Source organism: Salvia miltiorrhiza, chromosome 2, assembly GCF_028751815.1.
Source record: "Salvia miltiorrhiza cultivar Shanhuang (shh) chromosome 2, IMPLAD_Smil_shh, whole genome shotgun sequence".
NCBI lineage: Eukaryota > Viridiplantae > Streptophyta > Magnoliopsida > Lamiales > Lamiaceae > Salvia > Salvia miltiorrhiza.
The window spans coordinates 73,591,626-73,607,992 of NC_080388.1; the positions used below are offsets into that span (position 1 = coordinate 73,591,626).

A 16,367-nucleotide genomic window follows, 5' to 3' on the forward strand; every position below is an offset into this window, starting at 1 on the left:
CAAGAGCGGACAAATCTTTGTTACCTTCATGCGGAACACCCCCGTTTTTGTCCAAATTTGGGTCACTTTCGAGAGCAACAGCTGTGTCGTCAAAAAAAAGTCTGTTCAAATCCGCGCCATCCGGAGCCTCCATTTCCAAAGTTTCCTCCACATCCGAGTCTTCCTCGTTAATGACCAAGTCACTATCTTTAATCACATCTTTATCCCCCTGAATCGGAACCATGATTTTTTCCAACGAATCCGGCTCAGATAAATGAATCCCGAAAGACGTTCCAGAAATAGGATCCACGCCCATATCCAAACAAGTATCCTCATTATTCTCCAAATCCAGAGCCTGAAATGCATTTCGCGTCTCGACAGCCTCTTTCTCAAGAACCGGAGCAGCAACCTGTTTTTTTACCGCCTGTTCGGCAACCTTTGACCAAACCGCAGCAGGTTTATCATGATTCTTCCCAAAAGTAGAAGCCAAATGAGCTTTAGGCTTAACCGACACCTTGTTGCCCTTGTTTTCATTATCAGTAGAAGACTCGATAGGAAATGCGACATTCTGATCTGCTTCCAGAGCTTCTTTACTGTCCTGGCTGTCCTTCTGCTTAAGCTTTGTACACTTTTCCACCTGATGTCCAGTGATGCGGCAATTCGAGCAAAAGAAAGGCAATTGTTCATAGCTAAACTCAACATAGAAAGGATGTTCACAATCTATAAGCATCGATTCCTGCAATGGCTGAGCGAGATCCAGTTCAATAAGCACACGAATGAAATGGCCGACCTCTCCATAAGCTGATACACCATCAATTTTGATTGGAAAACCAATAATTCTAGCGATTGCTGTTATTACCTCAGGATCCCAAAACTCATTCGGAAGGTAATAAATCCGAACCCAAACTTGACAAATAGAAGAGACTTCCTTGTAGGGATTGAAACATGGCACCCAATCGCGGAGGCGGATGGAACCCGCAGCCAGAACCCAAACAATTTTGGTTTTCGCAAGTTTTTTATCTTCAAGAGTAGAGAATTTCATGGTGAAGAAACCCTTACCCAAAGTGAGAAGCTTCCACTTTGATTGGATACCCCACAAATTGTTGAGTTCAAGCTTCAACTGATGTGTCGCCTGTGGCTTGCTTCCTTTCCGTAGTAACACCCTTCCAATAACAGAGAATTTGAATTCAGCAATACGTTTTTGATACATCTGTTTTGGAATGGTGAGAGAGAATCCATCAGCAAGTTTCTCGGCCTTAAGAGCTGAGAATTTATGCGCCGGTAAATCTGGAGGTCGTTCAACCCGGTTTTGCATGATCGAGGCGTAGGAAATCCTACCCTCTGGTGGCGGCAGCTTTGTGTAGTTAGGCACAGAAGCTGTTCCTTCAGACGGTATTGTAGAGGACAAACAAACCTCGTCAAGTTTCAAATTCCCCTGCTCCAAAATCCTCGGTTGTTGATTTTGTGGTAGGCGAATCTCAGTTGACTTAGATCGAGACCTGTCAAAATTAGAAGATACCAGTGGAAGATTGAGGCCCCCCTTGTCACGATGGACCTCCGGCGAACTCGAATCCATCACCGGCAGGAGAACGGCAGTTTAGGAGCAGCGGCGACGGAGCCGAGCACCAGTGGCGAGCAGCGGCGGCGAGGCGGCTGCGTGAATCTGCCGTGATGCCTCTTCGATCTTCCTCCGCTGCAATTTAACACTGCGTGTCGTCTCTGCTGGGGAGCCTCTGCTGGACGACAGCAGAGGCTAGGCACCAATCAGCGGCGGGCAGCGGCGAGGAGACGCGAGCAGCGGCCGGCGGCGTGAGTGCCTTTAGGGAGCGGCGAGGCACCAATCAGCCTAAAGAGATCTGCTGGGGGCGACTCTGCTGGAGAGCTGGACAACTCAGCGGCGAGGTACCTATGAGCGGCGGGCAGCGGCGCCGGTTAGATCTGGTTTTTCGACGCCAGATCTTGTTTTGCAGCGGCTTGGACGGTGGGGACGGCGTGACTGCTTTTAGGGAGAGCGGCGAACGGTGCGTGCGAGAGGAGCGTGAGACCGCGTGTTTGCCTTGGTGGCCCCAGCGAGCAGCGGCGACCGGAGCCTGACTGCCTTCAGGTGCGGCGGCGCAATCAAAACACAGACTTTTTTAGCACAATTTTATAATTTTCTCCTTGATAAAGTGATATCTTATTTAATTGACAAACACATTTTAAAGATATTTATTGAGGGCGGCACCAACTTGAAATATTATGGAGTATGGTGTTGGTGTAATATATGGCGTGGAAAATTTACAATTTATTTTAGTTGGCGTCAAAATTTTACTTATTAGTCTCTACATTTTGCCCTTTTGTATTATTTATTTAAATTTTACTTAGTCTCTACATTTTTCTCTTTTGTATTTTTTATTTTATTTTAATTGATAAAGAGTTTTAAAATTTACGATCGACTAAATATATATCTGAAAATTTCAAAAAATACGACCAAAAAAATCAAATGACATTCATAAACTTTACATATTTTCGATTTATGTAATCATTAACAATTAATTGTTGAGTATTCAACAACTCAGAAGTCATGACAAAGCTATCAAATTTTAGTACATCCGGAGATTAGCATAATATTTATTGTGTGAAAATAAACAATGCCTGTTATTTGTTTCATATAAACAATTATTTGTTTCTAATTTATATTAATTGAAGATTTTTTTTTAAACACACTAAAACTGGGATAGGGGATCAAGTGTCAAACCAACAACCACCCATTTGATATCTCTATTTCAAGTTTTTTTTTTTTTGAATGGAAGAAAAAATAATTTTAAAGATTATGTGAAGATAAACTCGAATATGAAGCCTTTGGTCTAACAAATTAATCACATTCCACCTTTTTATGCCTCATGAATGTACCACTAATTTTTTGATTTAATTTTTTATTACTATTGATTAATACTCAATTAAAGTACAGAATTATTTTAGAATCACTTTCGAATTTTTTAGTTAATACCTAATTATAAGGGAATATTTTTTCAAAGCTATATTATTACTATTATTTATGATTTATCCATCAAAATAAAAGTTTGTTTTTATAAATATATTAAATATTGTTGTAATAAACAACACTACACACAAGATCCACAATTACTCACACATCACTTATTTAATTTAAAAAAAGTATTAGTTTCATTCAAATTAAGTCATACTATACACTATTACAACACCGCCGCAAATTCCACTAAGGTGGCGGCGGAGTTGCAGAGAGAGCATATTCCGTCCTCCCACATTCGTGCTCGAAGCAATCCACCGGCGGCGCCGCCTCACACTCCTTCTTGCTCCGCTGCAGCGGCTTCTCCGGCAGGCAGTTTCTCCGATCATCATATGCAACTCCTCTCGACGTGAGATTCCCACAAATTCCCTCTTCATCGCACAAGAAGTTGTAAGAGAAGGTGAAATTGGCCAAATTGGGCAGCACGCAGATCCCCTCCGGCACGACGCCGCTCAGCCTGTTGTGGCCGAGGTTGAGCAGCTCCAAATGGGATAATCCGGCGAGGCTGTACGGAATGGGGCCGACGACGTCGTTGTGGCTGACGTCGAGGACCCGGAGCTTGTAGAGGAACCCTAGCTCCACCGGCAGGCAGCCGGAGATGCTCGTGTTGATGAGCAGCAGCTCCTCGAGGGTGTCGGCGAATTTGGAGATGGTCGGTGGGAGGCAGCCGCCGAAGCGGTTGTTGGCGAAGACGACGACGGAGGCGGAGCTCGAGCTGAGGCTCGCCGGTATGACGGAGGTGAGGCGGTTGTTGTTGACGAAGATGGCGTCGAGGTTGCCGTTGAAGAGTTGGGGGGGCAACGGCCCCTCGAACTCGTTGTACCGGAGGTCGAGGTACCGGAGGGAGGGGAGGCCGAGGACGACGGCGGGGAAGGGGCCGACGAAGCGGTTGTTGCTGAGGTCGAGCTCGAAGAGGAGGGAGAGGTTGGAGAGGGAGTGGGGGAGGACGCCGCAGAAGCGGTTGCTGTTGAGGTGGAGGAGAGCGAGGTCGGAGAGGAGGCCGAGCGCCTCCGGGAGGAACCCGGCGATGTCACCGTGGTTGAGGTCGATGCCGGCAACGGTGGTCACGGAGGTGTCATTGGGGTGGGGGGCGCAATAGACACCGTTGTAGGCACACACGTCAGGCCCGCGCCAGTTGGAGGTTAACTGTCGCGGGTCTGAATAGATGACGCGCTTCCAGGACTGGAGCGCGTCATAAGCCTGGCGGAGCCGAATAACCGTCGCATTCTTGCGGGGGTGGGGATGGGGGTGGTGGAGGGCCGGCGTCGGGGACACGTGGCGGTTCTTGGCGGTTGTAGGGTTGAGAAAGGTGGTGGACATGAGTAGGAAGATGAATGTGGCATGAGATAGAAAGAGTGGAAGAGAGTTTGAGGCCATTTTGATTAGTTAGGGTAATTAGATCATGAAAAATTAATTTCTTTATCGGAGGTGTCTTAGGTTTATTGTGTTGGTGTTATTATAATTTAATGATGCTTATTTGAGGTGGATATGATCTCTCAACATTCCTTGTTACAACTACCAATTACAATGACCTTTTACCATCACTAAATGACTACCAATATGATTGTGTTTTTATAATTTACATGGCTTATGTTGAAAAGTTTATACAATTAATACGCACGAAAATTGAGCTAGACGATCCTTGTCTTCAAATTATATTTCTCCTAGTATCACTAAACCAATGGCTTTTAGTGGCGACGATTTTTATAACGAAAACATTTATTATCTTTATATATATATTTGTCGTGATAAAACTATGCTCGGCATTAACATATAGTGACAATAACAAATGGCAACAATAATAAATTTCACTGCTACAGTATTTTGTGACGACAAAAATTAGTGTCACAATATATACAAATGTTTATAGTGGCAAAAATTTTATAATCACTCCGATTGTCGCTGCAAGAATCTGTTTTTCTGGTAGTGTATTCTAGAGATGATATGAGATATTAATGATATCATGATCTTATCATAGTATTAATGTGTAGTGAAAATTTGGAGGTGGGTGGTAAATGTTAACATTGGTGCATGATATGATATGAGTGTGTTGTGGATTTAGGAAGAGGATAATATGCAAGAAAATGACATGTTTCCCTTTGGTGTAGTTTTCTGAGGTGCTTCAAGGTGGAAATTAAGAAGACAGGTGGGGCCCAATGGGGGGAATTTTCAGCATTTCTTGAATTTTAAGGTATAGAAAATAATGTTATAGTGGGGGGGTAAAAATGTTTAGATTCAACTCACAAAATAAAGTTGATTATATAATTATATGAGAAGAGTTTAAATTTGTTTCAAAAAAAATAATTCAAATTAATTCCAAAATGCCCAAACTTGTGAAAAACAGTTTAGCATTTAAATTAGAAATCGGCTACCGAAAAAGAATATTATTGTTTAATCGTATTATGTTTATTTATTTATTATTATCATTCTTTTTTATGTTTTTTGTAAAATTCCCAAATATCTTAATGGGTGAAGAAAATGAAAAAGGAGACCAAGCCATAAATAATCCAATATATTCTAAATCCAGCCCAATGGACTAATAAAAGCCTATATGTTCTTTCGTTTTTTCTTTTTATTTCAAAACTTTGCACCTTATTTTCTTTACTAATGAATTAATCTAATTTTTTAAACACAGCTATTAACACAGTCTTTGAGTTTCTCAATAGTCGAATTCCTTCACACTCATGTCTTCGCTCTAAACAAACACTAAAACAAAATTAACCAATATACTTAACTACTAATATTAGGTTGTTGGCATCATCACATTTCACAAAGAAAGCAACTAGTAATACACAATTACTCATCATACCTTGTTTTAAAATTAGTAGAAATATTGAGTTTATTGTGACGTGATCTTTAAATTTATTTATTTAATTTAATTTATACAAAAAAAATAGTGACAAAGTTAATGCAATTCATGATTAGTAACGGCTTTCGTCACGATTCAGTAGGACAATAATGTAACCCCTTTTTCAAGGTATATTTGACTATTTGTTAAAATAAGAAAGAGAACTAATTCTGACTTACGACTTATGAAGAAGATTTGAATAATTATTTGTGGCAACAACAATATGTTCCCTTCAACCCACAAAAATTTGCATATTTTGTCGTTTCGATACATCTCATAATAATGTGCATTTTTTAATTTTGGACATTATCGTATCACATAACACTAAGTGGGTCATTTTCTTCCCTCACAACACTCTCACTTAACATTTATTAAAATTATTGCCATCAAAAGTGATGCATACTATTAAATGATGGATGAAATATGATAATAAATAATAAGTTACTCCTTATGTCACATTGATTTTGTCTTGTTTTCTTTTTTGGGTTGTCCCATTGATCTTGTCCTATTTTTATATTTGGTAATGATTTTACACTACATATAATATGACCTCACATCTACACATTTTTACTACATTAATTATACTCTCCTTAATAATCGTATCTAAAAAATGGGACAAGTCTAATCGAACGGAAGAAGTATATTAAAATATTCGTTATATATTGAATTTCAATTTTAAATAATGATTTATTGAAATGAAACGTTGAAATAAAACAAGATGACATATTAAAATGGATGGAGGATTACACTTTTTTCACATTAGCATATTAATCCAAGTTTCCCATCCTTCCAAATATGCAAGAAAACTACTCAAATCAATTGCTTCCTCCTTCCCAATTAACTTGATCAATTTTTTTTTTGGGTCGTCCTAACTAGTTAATTAATTTTTTTATATGGAATGACTTTTGCACTTTATTCATTCTATTCACTTTATTATTAAATACACTTTAAACACTAAACATTAACTTCTTAAATTCATTGTCGAAAAGAAATTGATCAATTGAGGTGGAACGGAGGATGTAATAGGTAATAAAGAAAAAAAATTACATATTCACAAAACCAAACAAAGCACTTCTGCAATTTCAAGGAGGGCAGTTAAAAAGCAAATAAACCATGACAGAATCATATCCTTCAACATAAATTATTTCTTCAAAATTACAATCTTGAAATAACTTTGATCAAACATGAATCCTATAGTGCACTTACAATAAAGTATTTCTTCAAAATTACAATCTTGAAATAACTTGGATCAAAACATGAATCCTTCACTGCACTAACAATAAATTATTTCTTCAAAATTACAATCTTGAAATAACTTGGATCAAAACATGAATCCCATAATGCACTAACAATATCAAAATTACAATCTTGAAATAACTTGGATCAAAACATGAATCCTATAATGCACTAACAATAAATTATTTCTTCAAAATTACAATCTTGAAATAACTTGGATCAAAACATGAATCCCATAATGCACTAACAATATCAAAATTACAATCTTGAAATAACTTGGATCAAAACATGAATCCTATAATGCACTAACAATAAATTATTTCTTCAAAATAAACTTGGATCAAAACATGAATCCTATAAGGCACTAACAATAAATTATTTCTTCAAAATTACAATCTTGAAATAACTTTGATCAAAACATGAATCTGCTTTATAAATAAATTTTACAAAATACAAGGTCACATTAACTGTTTCAAAGTTTACACCATCTTCTATCACTCTATGCATATCATCATCATCATCATCATCAAAATCAAAATCCCTAAATCCAAATTATACTAACCAACAGTTAAGCTAAACTCCAAACAACAAACACAAAACCCCATAGATTTTTTGTTTAAAAAAAGAGTTAAAAAACAGTCACCAAATTCATTCTTGATCATCTCCCTACCTCGGCCTCCCCGTCGACGCGCCACCGCCGCCGTATCCGCCCCCACCCCCCATATTCCCCAAACCCCCTTTCCCCATATGCTGAAACCCTCCACCGCCAGCGCCGCCGCCGCCGTACATCTGCCCTCCCGGATGGAACCCCATCACATTCCCCCCATAAATCCCCCCACCATTAAACCCAGCGCCGGAGCTAACCGCCCCTCCCCCTCCTCCGCCGCCGCCGCCCTCCTTAACCCCAGCGATTGAGCTCTTCTCCCCCTCCATCTCCCTATACTTGGCCAAGTAAACCTTCAGGGGCTCCACGTATTCCTCGAAGCCGAGCGTCGTCATCGCCCACAGCAAATCGTCGCCGTTGATCGTCTTCCGCTTCTCCCTCTGGCACTTGTCGGAGGCCTCGCCGGTCACGAAGCTGATGAACTCCGACACGCACTCCTGCACCGTCTCCTTCGCGTCCTTCGATATCTTCGCGTTCGCCGGCAAGGCCTTCTTCATGATCCTGCTCACGTTCGCGATCGGCAGGAACCTGTCCTGCTCCCTGCTGCTCGCGTTGCTGTTGCTGTGCCCGCCGGAATCGTTGTCGGAATCCGCCATCTTTTCCCCTCACAATCGAGAAATTCTGCTCCTTTACTTCTTCTTTACTGTGAAAAAATTTGGGGATTCTGCGTCGCAGCAGAAATTAGGGCAGTCGCGACGGCCGGATTTAGGGCTGGAAATTTCGGGATATTTTTGGGAGAAAATAGGTGTTGGGGTTTTTGGCGGAAAGATTTATCCAATCATATTGGATTTGAATTTTTGTTTTAATCTTTGGGAGTATTATACCTTTTGGGGGGCTGTGCGTGCGGCGGCGGAGCGGTGATTGGCGGAGCTCGGGAAGAGTGAGAGAGAGATAGAGAGAGAGAGAGAGGGGCAGGAGAGAGAGAGAGAGAGGGGTGGAGGGGTATGATATTTTTCACTGAGCCGACACGTGGCGACGTTTCTGGCCACTCGTATCCAGATAAGTGGGTACCACGTGGAGAGAGGGGAGCCGTTGATGATGAGGAGATCAGACGGCTGGGAGAGGAGGAACGTGGTGGGTAGGTTTGATTGGCCGATTTGGGTCATGAAATTCTTGAATGCACCGCTACACAACACAACGCCTAAAGTTTTAACTCTTTTTTTCTTTTTTTCTTTTTTTTTTCACTTTTTTTTTGAGATCGATTGTTGTTGTTTTTAAGATTCTTATTCCTGTCTGTAAAATCGGAAAGTTAAATTTATACCCTTCCAAAACCGTGTCGCGCCATAAAGAAAAGTGTAAAGTTATAAGATCATTATGATTCGTCTCCTTTTTTTATTTACAAAAACTCACCTGAAATCGATTTTACGGTGAAACTGAATTTTCGAATGACACAACTTCATTCGGAAAAAGATATTTGAATATTTTCCGAATGACACTGAAATTTTTTTAAGTGTTATTTATATATTAAAATAACATCATTCGAAAACCAGTTTCATCGTGAAATCGATTTTACGAGAGACCACTTTTTTTATTTACGATGAAATATAGTTTGTTGATAAGATATTTCTTTTTAATCAATATATCAAAATTTAATAAAAAAAAATTGTCTCAATTTTCTTTTTCTCGTATTATCAACAACATAAATTTTAATAAAACACGACTGAAATTAATTAATCTTATTGTTATAAATAGAAGTGACAAATTTTTTGTAGACAGATAAAAAAAAATTGACAAATTTTTCATGGACAAAAAAGATGTGAAAATATTTCTTTTTTTTTAGTGACAATATTTTTTATATAAAAAATAAATAAAAAAATCGACTTGTTTAGAGATTTGTAGGAATTCGAAACTATTAATATGACTGAGTTTCTTAGATCAATAACCAAGAATTGAAATTACCAGAAGCATTGTAATTTAGTGTATGTGGAAATGCATTATATCAAATCAATTCAGAGATAGAAATAAATTTTTATAAGGTACCATGAGATAGAAAAGTACAATTTACAAGAATATTAGTACAAAAAAATAGAATAAAAGTACATTATTAGTTAAAAAAGTTAGAATAAAAGTATTCCCTAGTCCCATAAAAATATGCATAGCATGGAACGACACAAATTTTAAGAAATCATGTAAAGTATGTTGTAAGTGAAAAAAGAGTCACACATTGAGTATGATATTCAAGGGTGTATGTATATTTTTATGGGACGGACGAAAAAAAAAATTATGCATATTTTTATGAGACGGATGGAGTATAGTTTATAATTAAATATAAGAGAGCAAGATAAAATGTGATAATTAAAAAATGAAATAAAATTCTTTTTCGTGAAGAAAAAAAAAGAGTAAATAGGGCAAGTGAGGCTATTTTTTGTGGGCGAAGGGAGTATTTAATATTTAGAGAAAAAGTGAACAAGTGTATTTAATACACTATTGGAAAAAGTAAATAAAATAAGGGAACTAAAACCTATGTAATAAATAAAAGTGGACTATAATTTTGAGACTAATAAATAAGAAAAGGGTAAGCAATTATTATCATGAAAAAGAAAGAATATTTGAAACGAATACGATAAAGTCACCGAAATATGATATGTGCCCCCAAAAGTAGTTAAAACCGAATTATTGATTTCAAGAGTTCATCTAATTCGAAAAGCTAAGTTGCTAATCTAATAAAGCTAAATTCAGAGTCCCATATATAACATACCTTACCATTTTTGCAGTTCGGATCCTCTGTACCGGATTTCCTGTCCCACTCCATGTCCCCATTCCAAACTACACCGTTTTTGCATTTATAACTTAATCCTTCTTTTCTTTTCTTTTTTTTGGAGAATCGCATAATTCCTTTTTAATTACCTAAATTCTGCTTAATATCGGCTCGGCTTAGCCGCAAAACTTCTTCTCTTTCCTTCAGCAGATAAAAAACGCTCCTGTTCTCTTTCGGAAATTTTCTATCTCCACCGAAAAGTGGGATTTCGTTCGCGTCACCGGATTTGGCTAGGGATATCTATCACCAATCTTACTCTTCTATCAATCTTTCGTTCTTCTTCTTCTTCACAAACTGTCATACACAATTTTTGGGGCTTTTACTCTCCCACAAGAATCAGTTTATTGTGGGAACATCACGCGCGACGTCCATCATCGGCGCAATCGAACTTCTTGATTTTGCTTTTTTTTCCCTTGACTTTTTACTTGATTAATTTACCCTTTTTCTCTTGGGTTTTTCCTTGAAGGTCTTGTTTATCCAATGTTTGTTGAACATTTAACTTGATAGAAATTTATCTCAACTCAGTTCATTTATATATTTTTAATTTGATTGTAATGTGAATTGGAATTGTGAATTTATAATCCATGAATTTGAGATGGTAATCGAGATTGTATAATAGAGTGGTTTTGTCTTTTTGTGAAGAACCTCAAGTTCTCAAATTTAATACAGTATGTTTTAAGAATTTGGATAGAATTCTGGGTTTAATTAAATTTTGGTGAAACATGATAAAAGAATTTTAGTTGATACAATGGTTTCATAATGTAAGCTGATTGTTTGATTTTCAGATTGAACTTGTTGTTTAGTTCAACTTATACAAAAACTAGCACTATGGAGCTCCAACATTTCAACTGTGGAGATTACTTATTTCAAGATATTCTAGTGCGTAAATAACAGGTCTCATGTATGTTGTAATGAAGCAGATTTAGATCTTTTTTTATTTGGGCATATTTGTAGGCTTCAGTTGAGAATTGGTATTCAGTTTTAGAGTAATTTTATAATGAATGTTAAGTAAAGGATTATTGCATAAAAGTTTTTTACAAACATTCATTATCTGACTACTAGTCTATCTCATGCCACGCAGAGATCAGCTTATAATCTAGTGCATATATTGGCTTTTACCAGCAGTGAACTCTATCACAATAAAATTAGCTTTGCTCAACTCATTTTACTTTGACGCTCCTCCTTATCAAATACTACTGCACCAAGATTTTTGTCATGTAAATATACAAACAGATCAAATTCCAGATTTAGGATATATGTGTAAATCAACTCTTGTTCATAGCCGCTGCTGGCAATAATATAGTGACAACCTCAAATTTACAAAACAATTCAACATATTAACTAACTAGTCTGAAATAAAGATGTTGATAAAGATAAACAAAAACAAAATCTTTGAGTGTACTCAGAAAGCAACATTCAAACTCCAATAGAACTCATAACAGAGTAGCTGCATCCACAAATGCTCTTCCAGGTTGCCTTAGCGCCAAAGGTCCATGACATCCAAGAAGCTTAGCATTCACACCATCAGGCATAATCCTGTTCTTGGACTTCCATCGCAGATAGTAAATGTCAATCAATTACCAGAAAAAGATAACAGGGATGTTGCAGCTATTGATATTATTACTGCTGGTTGTAGAAAACAACTTTCCAAATTCAAATGAAACAAAACAAATAGATTTTTCAGTGTTCAATACAACTATAAAAAAGCCAACTTAAATTTTAGAGGGTAGATTTTCATATATTGGTGAAATATCACAATTCTCAATTCAAATGCAGCCCATCTCTCTCTTATATTTCAAATGAAACAAAAGAAAGAAAGGTCTTCCTAGCACATCATTCACTATTTCAAAGAGGAAAAACTTGTGTCTTATAAACTACAACAATAGCAATACAAATTGATGAAATAGCAAAACTTTCAACTCAAATGCAGATTAAATATCTCAACTCTCTAACTTTATATCAAAATTATCATCAGCAATGGTGCACGCATAATGATAAACAAACTACAAAATTTAAAAATATTAGTAAAACAATAAACTAATGGTAAAAGAATGCAAGTATTCGCAGAACAAGAAAACATGCTTTTGCAGCCATAGTCAAATTCTTGATACAACAGGAATACATAAACTGTATATATACTCATTTGTGCAACTGATTTTAGAGTTCTTAATCGACTTCTCTCAGTCTGTCGATTTCGAGCGACTTCATGGGCTCATTTATTTCCACGAAAACTGGCGTATTAGCCTTAAACAAACAAAGAAAAAAAAATCAATCTTTACTGCTAATTTATAGTTTAAACTAATTTCACGAACATTATTAATTTCAAGAGCCAATAGACTTAATTAAGAACTCACTAAAAATTATAAAGAATAAAAGAAAACTCACGATTGCGCCGATGATGGACGTCGTACGTGATGTTCCCACAGTAAACTAATTCTTGTGGGAGAGTAAAAGCCCCAAAAATTGAGTATGACAGTTTGTGAAGAAGAAGAAGAACGAAAGATTGACAGAAGAGTAAAATTGGTGATAGATATCCCTAGCCAAATCCGGTGACGCGAACGAAATCCCCATTTTTTGGTGGAGATAGAAAATTTCCGAATGAGAAGGGAGAGTTTTTGAAAGAGAAGAAGTTTTGCGCTAAGCCGAGCCGATATTAAGCAGAATTTAGGTAATTAAAAAGGAATTATGCGATTCTCCAAAAAAAATGAAAAGAAAAGAAGGGATTAAGTTATAAATGCAAAACGGTGTAGTTTGGAATGGGGACATGGAGTGGGACAGGAAATCCGGGACAGAGGATCCGAACTGCCATTTTTGGTTCTAAATAAAGAAAAACAGTATTATTCTATCACAAAGAATCATCTAAAACAAATGCCATATCCATGCAACTGAATCACACTTCAAAAATAGGGCAAGCAAGAGATCATTCAACATCAAGAAAAACCACTATATGAAATTCCTAAGTCAGGTTTTGCAACTATAGATTTATAATTAATTATACAGCACATACAAACGTACCGGAGTATTATTCTGAAACGCGGTCGACCGCCCATCTATTTACAGAACAGAGTCTTCGTCGTCATCATCATCATTATTGTATCACCGTTTTGAGGCTAACCGCCGCCTCCAGATCCGTACTTCTTGCCGAGTATGAGAAGCTGCATTTTGTCGTAGCCAGCTAGGACGCCGGCACCTGCAACAGCTCTCAAGATGTTGGCTCCTGCACCCTTGAAGAGTGACTTAGCTCCTTCTTTCTTGACGATCTGGGAAAATGCATCCAGGGAGCTCCTGTATTTGACGGCCTCTCCTGAAGTCATCATCATCCTTCTACGCACAGTGTCGATCGGGTAAGAAGCCAAGCCCGCACCGATCGTGATACCCCATCCCAGCATGAAACTAGCCAAGAAACTATCCTGCACATATCAAGACAAGTCTGTGTCAAGAAGTATCCATTATATTGTTATAAAAAAATATTTAAGCAGATGATACAAACTCGGAGACATTTCTTAAATGTGTTGTCATATACCTAAACCACAGATTATTGACCACATCTTAGTCAATTAAATGATGGATCTTACCAATTATATATACACATTAAAAGAATGGAGAAGCATTTAAGGTTTAGTATACCTGCAAATTACCAGTTAACACGACGGGTTTCAAGGAATCATACATTCCGAAATAAAGCCCACGGTAGACTATAATTCCGACACAAGAAATGTTAAATCCACGGTAGAGTCCAATAAGGCCATCAGATTTAATGGTTTTCTTGTAAACATCAATCAACCCATCAAACTGCCTTTGACCGCCCTTCTTTGCAGCCTTGGCGTCATTAGCCAGTCGTGTCCTGGCAAAATCGAGAGAGTACACAAACAGGAGAGACGAAGCACCAGCAGCGCCACCAGATGCTAAGTTTCCTGCAAACCACTTCCAGTATCCATCCCGGTCTTTCTTGAAGTTAAACAGCTTCTTGAAGTAATCTTTGAAGGCAAAGTTGAGGGCCTGCAAGCTCACAAGTCAGAACTAGAGGCATTAGAAAATGAGAGCATAATACCGCCAGACATGAGAAGACGCTCTTCACTAGCTTCCAAGCACATGCATTATGCGCCACATCATATTTCCACATACACACTTTAGATACTATGTATTAACCTGAGTAGGGAAGTATCTGATAACATTCGCAGTGTTGCCTCTCCACAGAGCAAGTACACCTTCATCCTTAATGGTTCTAGCAAAGCAGTCCGAGATTCCCTTGTAAGGTTCAGACAGCCTACCAGCTCTAATCATCTCATCCTGGTTTTGAATCAAGAGCTTAATTCTCTCAATGGGAGCAGCAGCAGTCTTGGATACTGCAGCAGAAACCCCTCCCATGAGGAAATCCACCATAAAACTGCTAAAAGTTTTGCCTTCCTCTGCTGGTGACGGTATAATAAAAGGAGAGGCTGGTGAAACAATTTCCCTGGAAGCTCCCGGGCTTAACGGCATGGTAAAAGTCCGCAGTCCTACATTTACATATGCACCGGCCGAAGAGTGCACACCAGCATTTCTAGAGTGTGTGTGAGGAGAAATACAAGAAAAGAGATGAGATTGGCCCTGTATCTTTTGGTACGTCGACAAGGGTCGCATTATGTCCTCCATGTTTGCAGGCAGTGCAGTGACCTGGGGAAGCAAAAACAAAATTGACCAGAAAAAAATTACCAATAAAAGATCTGTTCAGATGTTTCAGTGAAGTTCATAAATTTCACAACCATATCTTCACTCCAGAACTATATACAGAGCCACGCACATGGAATAACTCAAGCATAACCTGTAGAAATGAGACAAATCAACAACTAAGACAACCAAGTAAATAAGTAACGAACCTGATACTTCAGGAACAGGTAATCTCCATTCTAAGTTATACTACAATGATGTATAACTTAAATATTTAAAGTGGAGAGCACATTTTTTATATCTTGTTAGGTTTGAATGATAATATATTACTAATACAGTTCACATAAGGTGGTAAAAAATTATACCATCCTCCCTTAGGTATAAAATTATCTCTTTCCCAAGGGAAAAGGTGCTGCCCGAAAATTTATACCATCTGCCCGGATTTTTTATTACGTCAAAGCAAACGAGGTATAGGGTGACCAATGGAGCTTATGACTTACTTAAACCTCAAAGCAAACACACCCTAAAACTTCAACGAGCAAATTTTGTCAGCAACCTAAGCTTAGCTCAGCAGTAGACTGCAAAACGGCTTAAACATTTCAAATTGCAGTCTAACTCTAAGATGACTCTTGGCAATGATTACAACCGGTGAAAGAATAACATCAGAGTTTTTCATCAATGATACCACAAATCAATAGTCGATGGAAAATCAGAACAGTCACTGCACCAGTAATACTGAAACAGTGATCAAGAGCAGAGCACCACAGAATTTTCATAATAACATAGAGCCAATTACAGCTTGAGTAACTCACTGTACAACTCAATCCACTATCACTACCGCGCATGATCAAATAAAACCAGCAATTTCCAGCAACAAAACATGAAGTGCGAATATTGCAAACACAAAAACTCGAAACAATCAACCAATCAGCTAAAGCATAGGATGAAAATTCGACAAACAAAAATCAGAAGTGCAGCCTGCAGGCATGAGGATGAAAATTCTGGTACCTGCGAGAGGAGTGGAGGATCATCCAGAAACTGAATTTTTTTGAGAATTTTTTTGAGAATTTATGAAATGTAAAGATGAGTGGAGGAGTGCGGTAGAAGGCTAGGGTTTAGTGGAGTGACAGATCTCACCCTGCGGTTTAAGCAGAATTGCGACATTGCCATGAAACTGTGGCGAAATGTGTGTTGGAGATAATGA

At 38.1% G+C, this 16,367-nt stretch overlaps 3 protein-coding genes and 1 long non-coding RNA gene across 9 annotated transcripts; all 4 read right to left on the reverse strand.

The window, feature by feature from the left end:
* Positions 1 to 3,020: 3,020 nt before the first annotated feature.
* Positions 3,021 to 4,461, reverse strand: LOC131009255 (leucine-rich repeat extensin-like protein 4). The gene has a single exon (XM_057936532.1). The coding sequence runs from the start codon at positions 4,382 to 4,384 to the stop codon at positions 3,197 to 3,199; it is 1,188 nt and encodes a 395-aa protein (XP_057792515.1). The 5' UTR covers positions 4,385 to 4,461; the 3' UTR covers positions 3,021 to 3,196.
* Positions 4,462 to 7,498: 3,037 nt separating this feature from the next.
* Positions 7,499 to 9,021, reverse strand: LOC131009307 (nuclear transcription factor Y subunit B-3-like). The gene has a single exon (XM_057936605.1). It carries the CDS (start codon positions 8,349 to 8,351, stop codon positions 7,758 to 7,760), a length of 594 nt encoding a protein of 197 aa, XP_057792588.1. The 5' UTR covers positions 8,352 to 9,021; the 3' UTR covers positions 7,499 to 7,757.
* Positions 9,022 to 11,737: 2,716 nt separating this feature from the next.
* LOC131009340 (uncharacterized) lies at positions 11,738 to 13,313 on the reverse strand. 2 transcript variants are annotated; one of them, XR_009096427.1, is made up of 2 exons: positions 12,899 to 13,313; positions 11,738 to 12,060 (listed from the first exon to the last, which is right to left on the reverse strand). It is a non-coding gene; the product is annotated as an uncharacterized LOC131009340 (long non-coding RNA). The 2 variants fall into 2 exon arrangements; XR_009096426.1 differs by having other exon boundaries at positions 11,738 to 12,757.
* Positions 13,314 to 13,389: 76 nt separating this feature from the next.
* Positions 13,390 to 16,367, reverse strand: LOC131009251 (ADP,ATP carrier protein 1, mitochondrial-like). 5 transcript variants are annotated; one of them, XM_057936525.1, is made up of 5 exons: positions 16,172 to 16,367; positions 15,297 to 15,317; positions 14,663 to 15,169; positions 14,141 to 14,512; positions 13,390 to 13,923 (listed from the first exon to the last, which is right to left on the reverse strand). In XM_057936525.1, exons 2-5 carry the CDS (start codon positions 15,312 to 15,314, stop codon positions 13,624 to 13,626), a joined length of 1,197 nt encoding a protein of 398 aa, XP_057792508.1. In that variant the 5' UTR covers positions 15,315 to 15,317; positions 16,172 to 16,367; the 3' UTR covers positions 13,390 to 13,623. The 5 variants fall into 5 exon arrangements, with proteins under 5 accessions (XP_057792508.1, XP_057792509.1, XP_057792506.1 ...); XM_057936526.1 differs by having other exon boundaries at positions 15,259 to 15,317; XM_057936523.1 differs by lacking the exon at positions 16,172 to 16,367 and adding an exon at positions 15,976 to 16,111.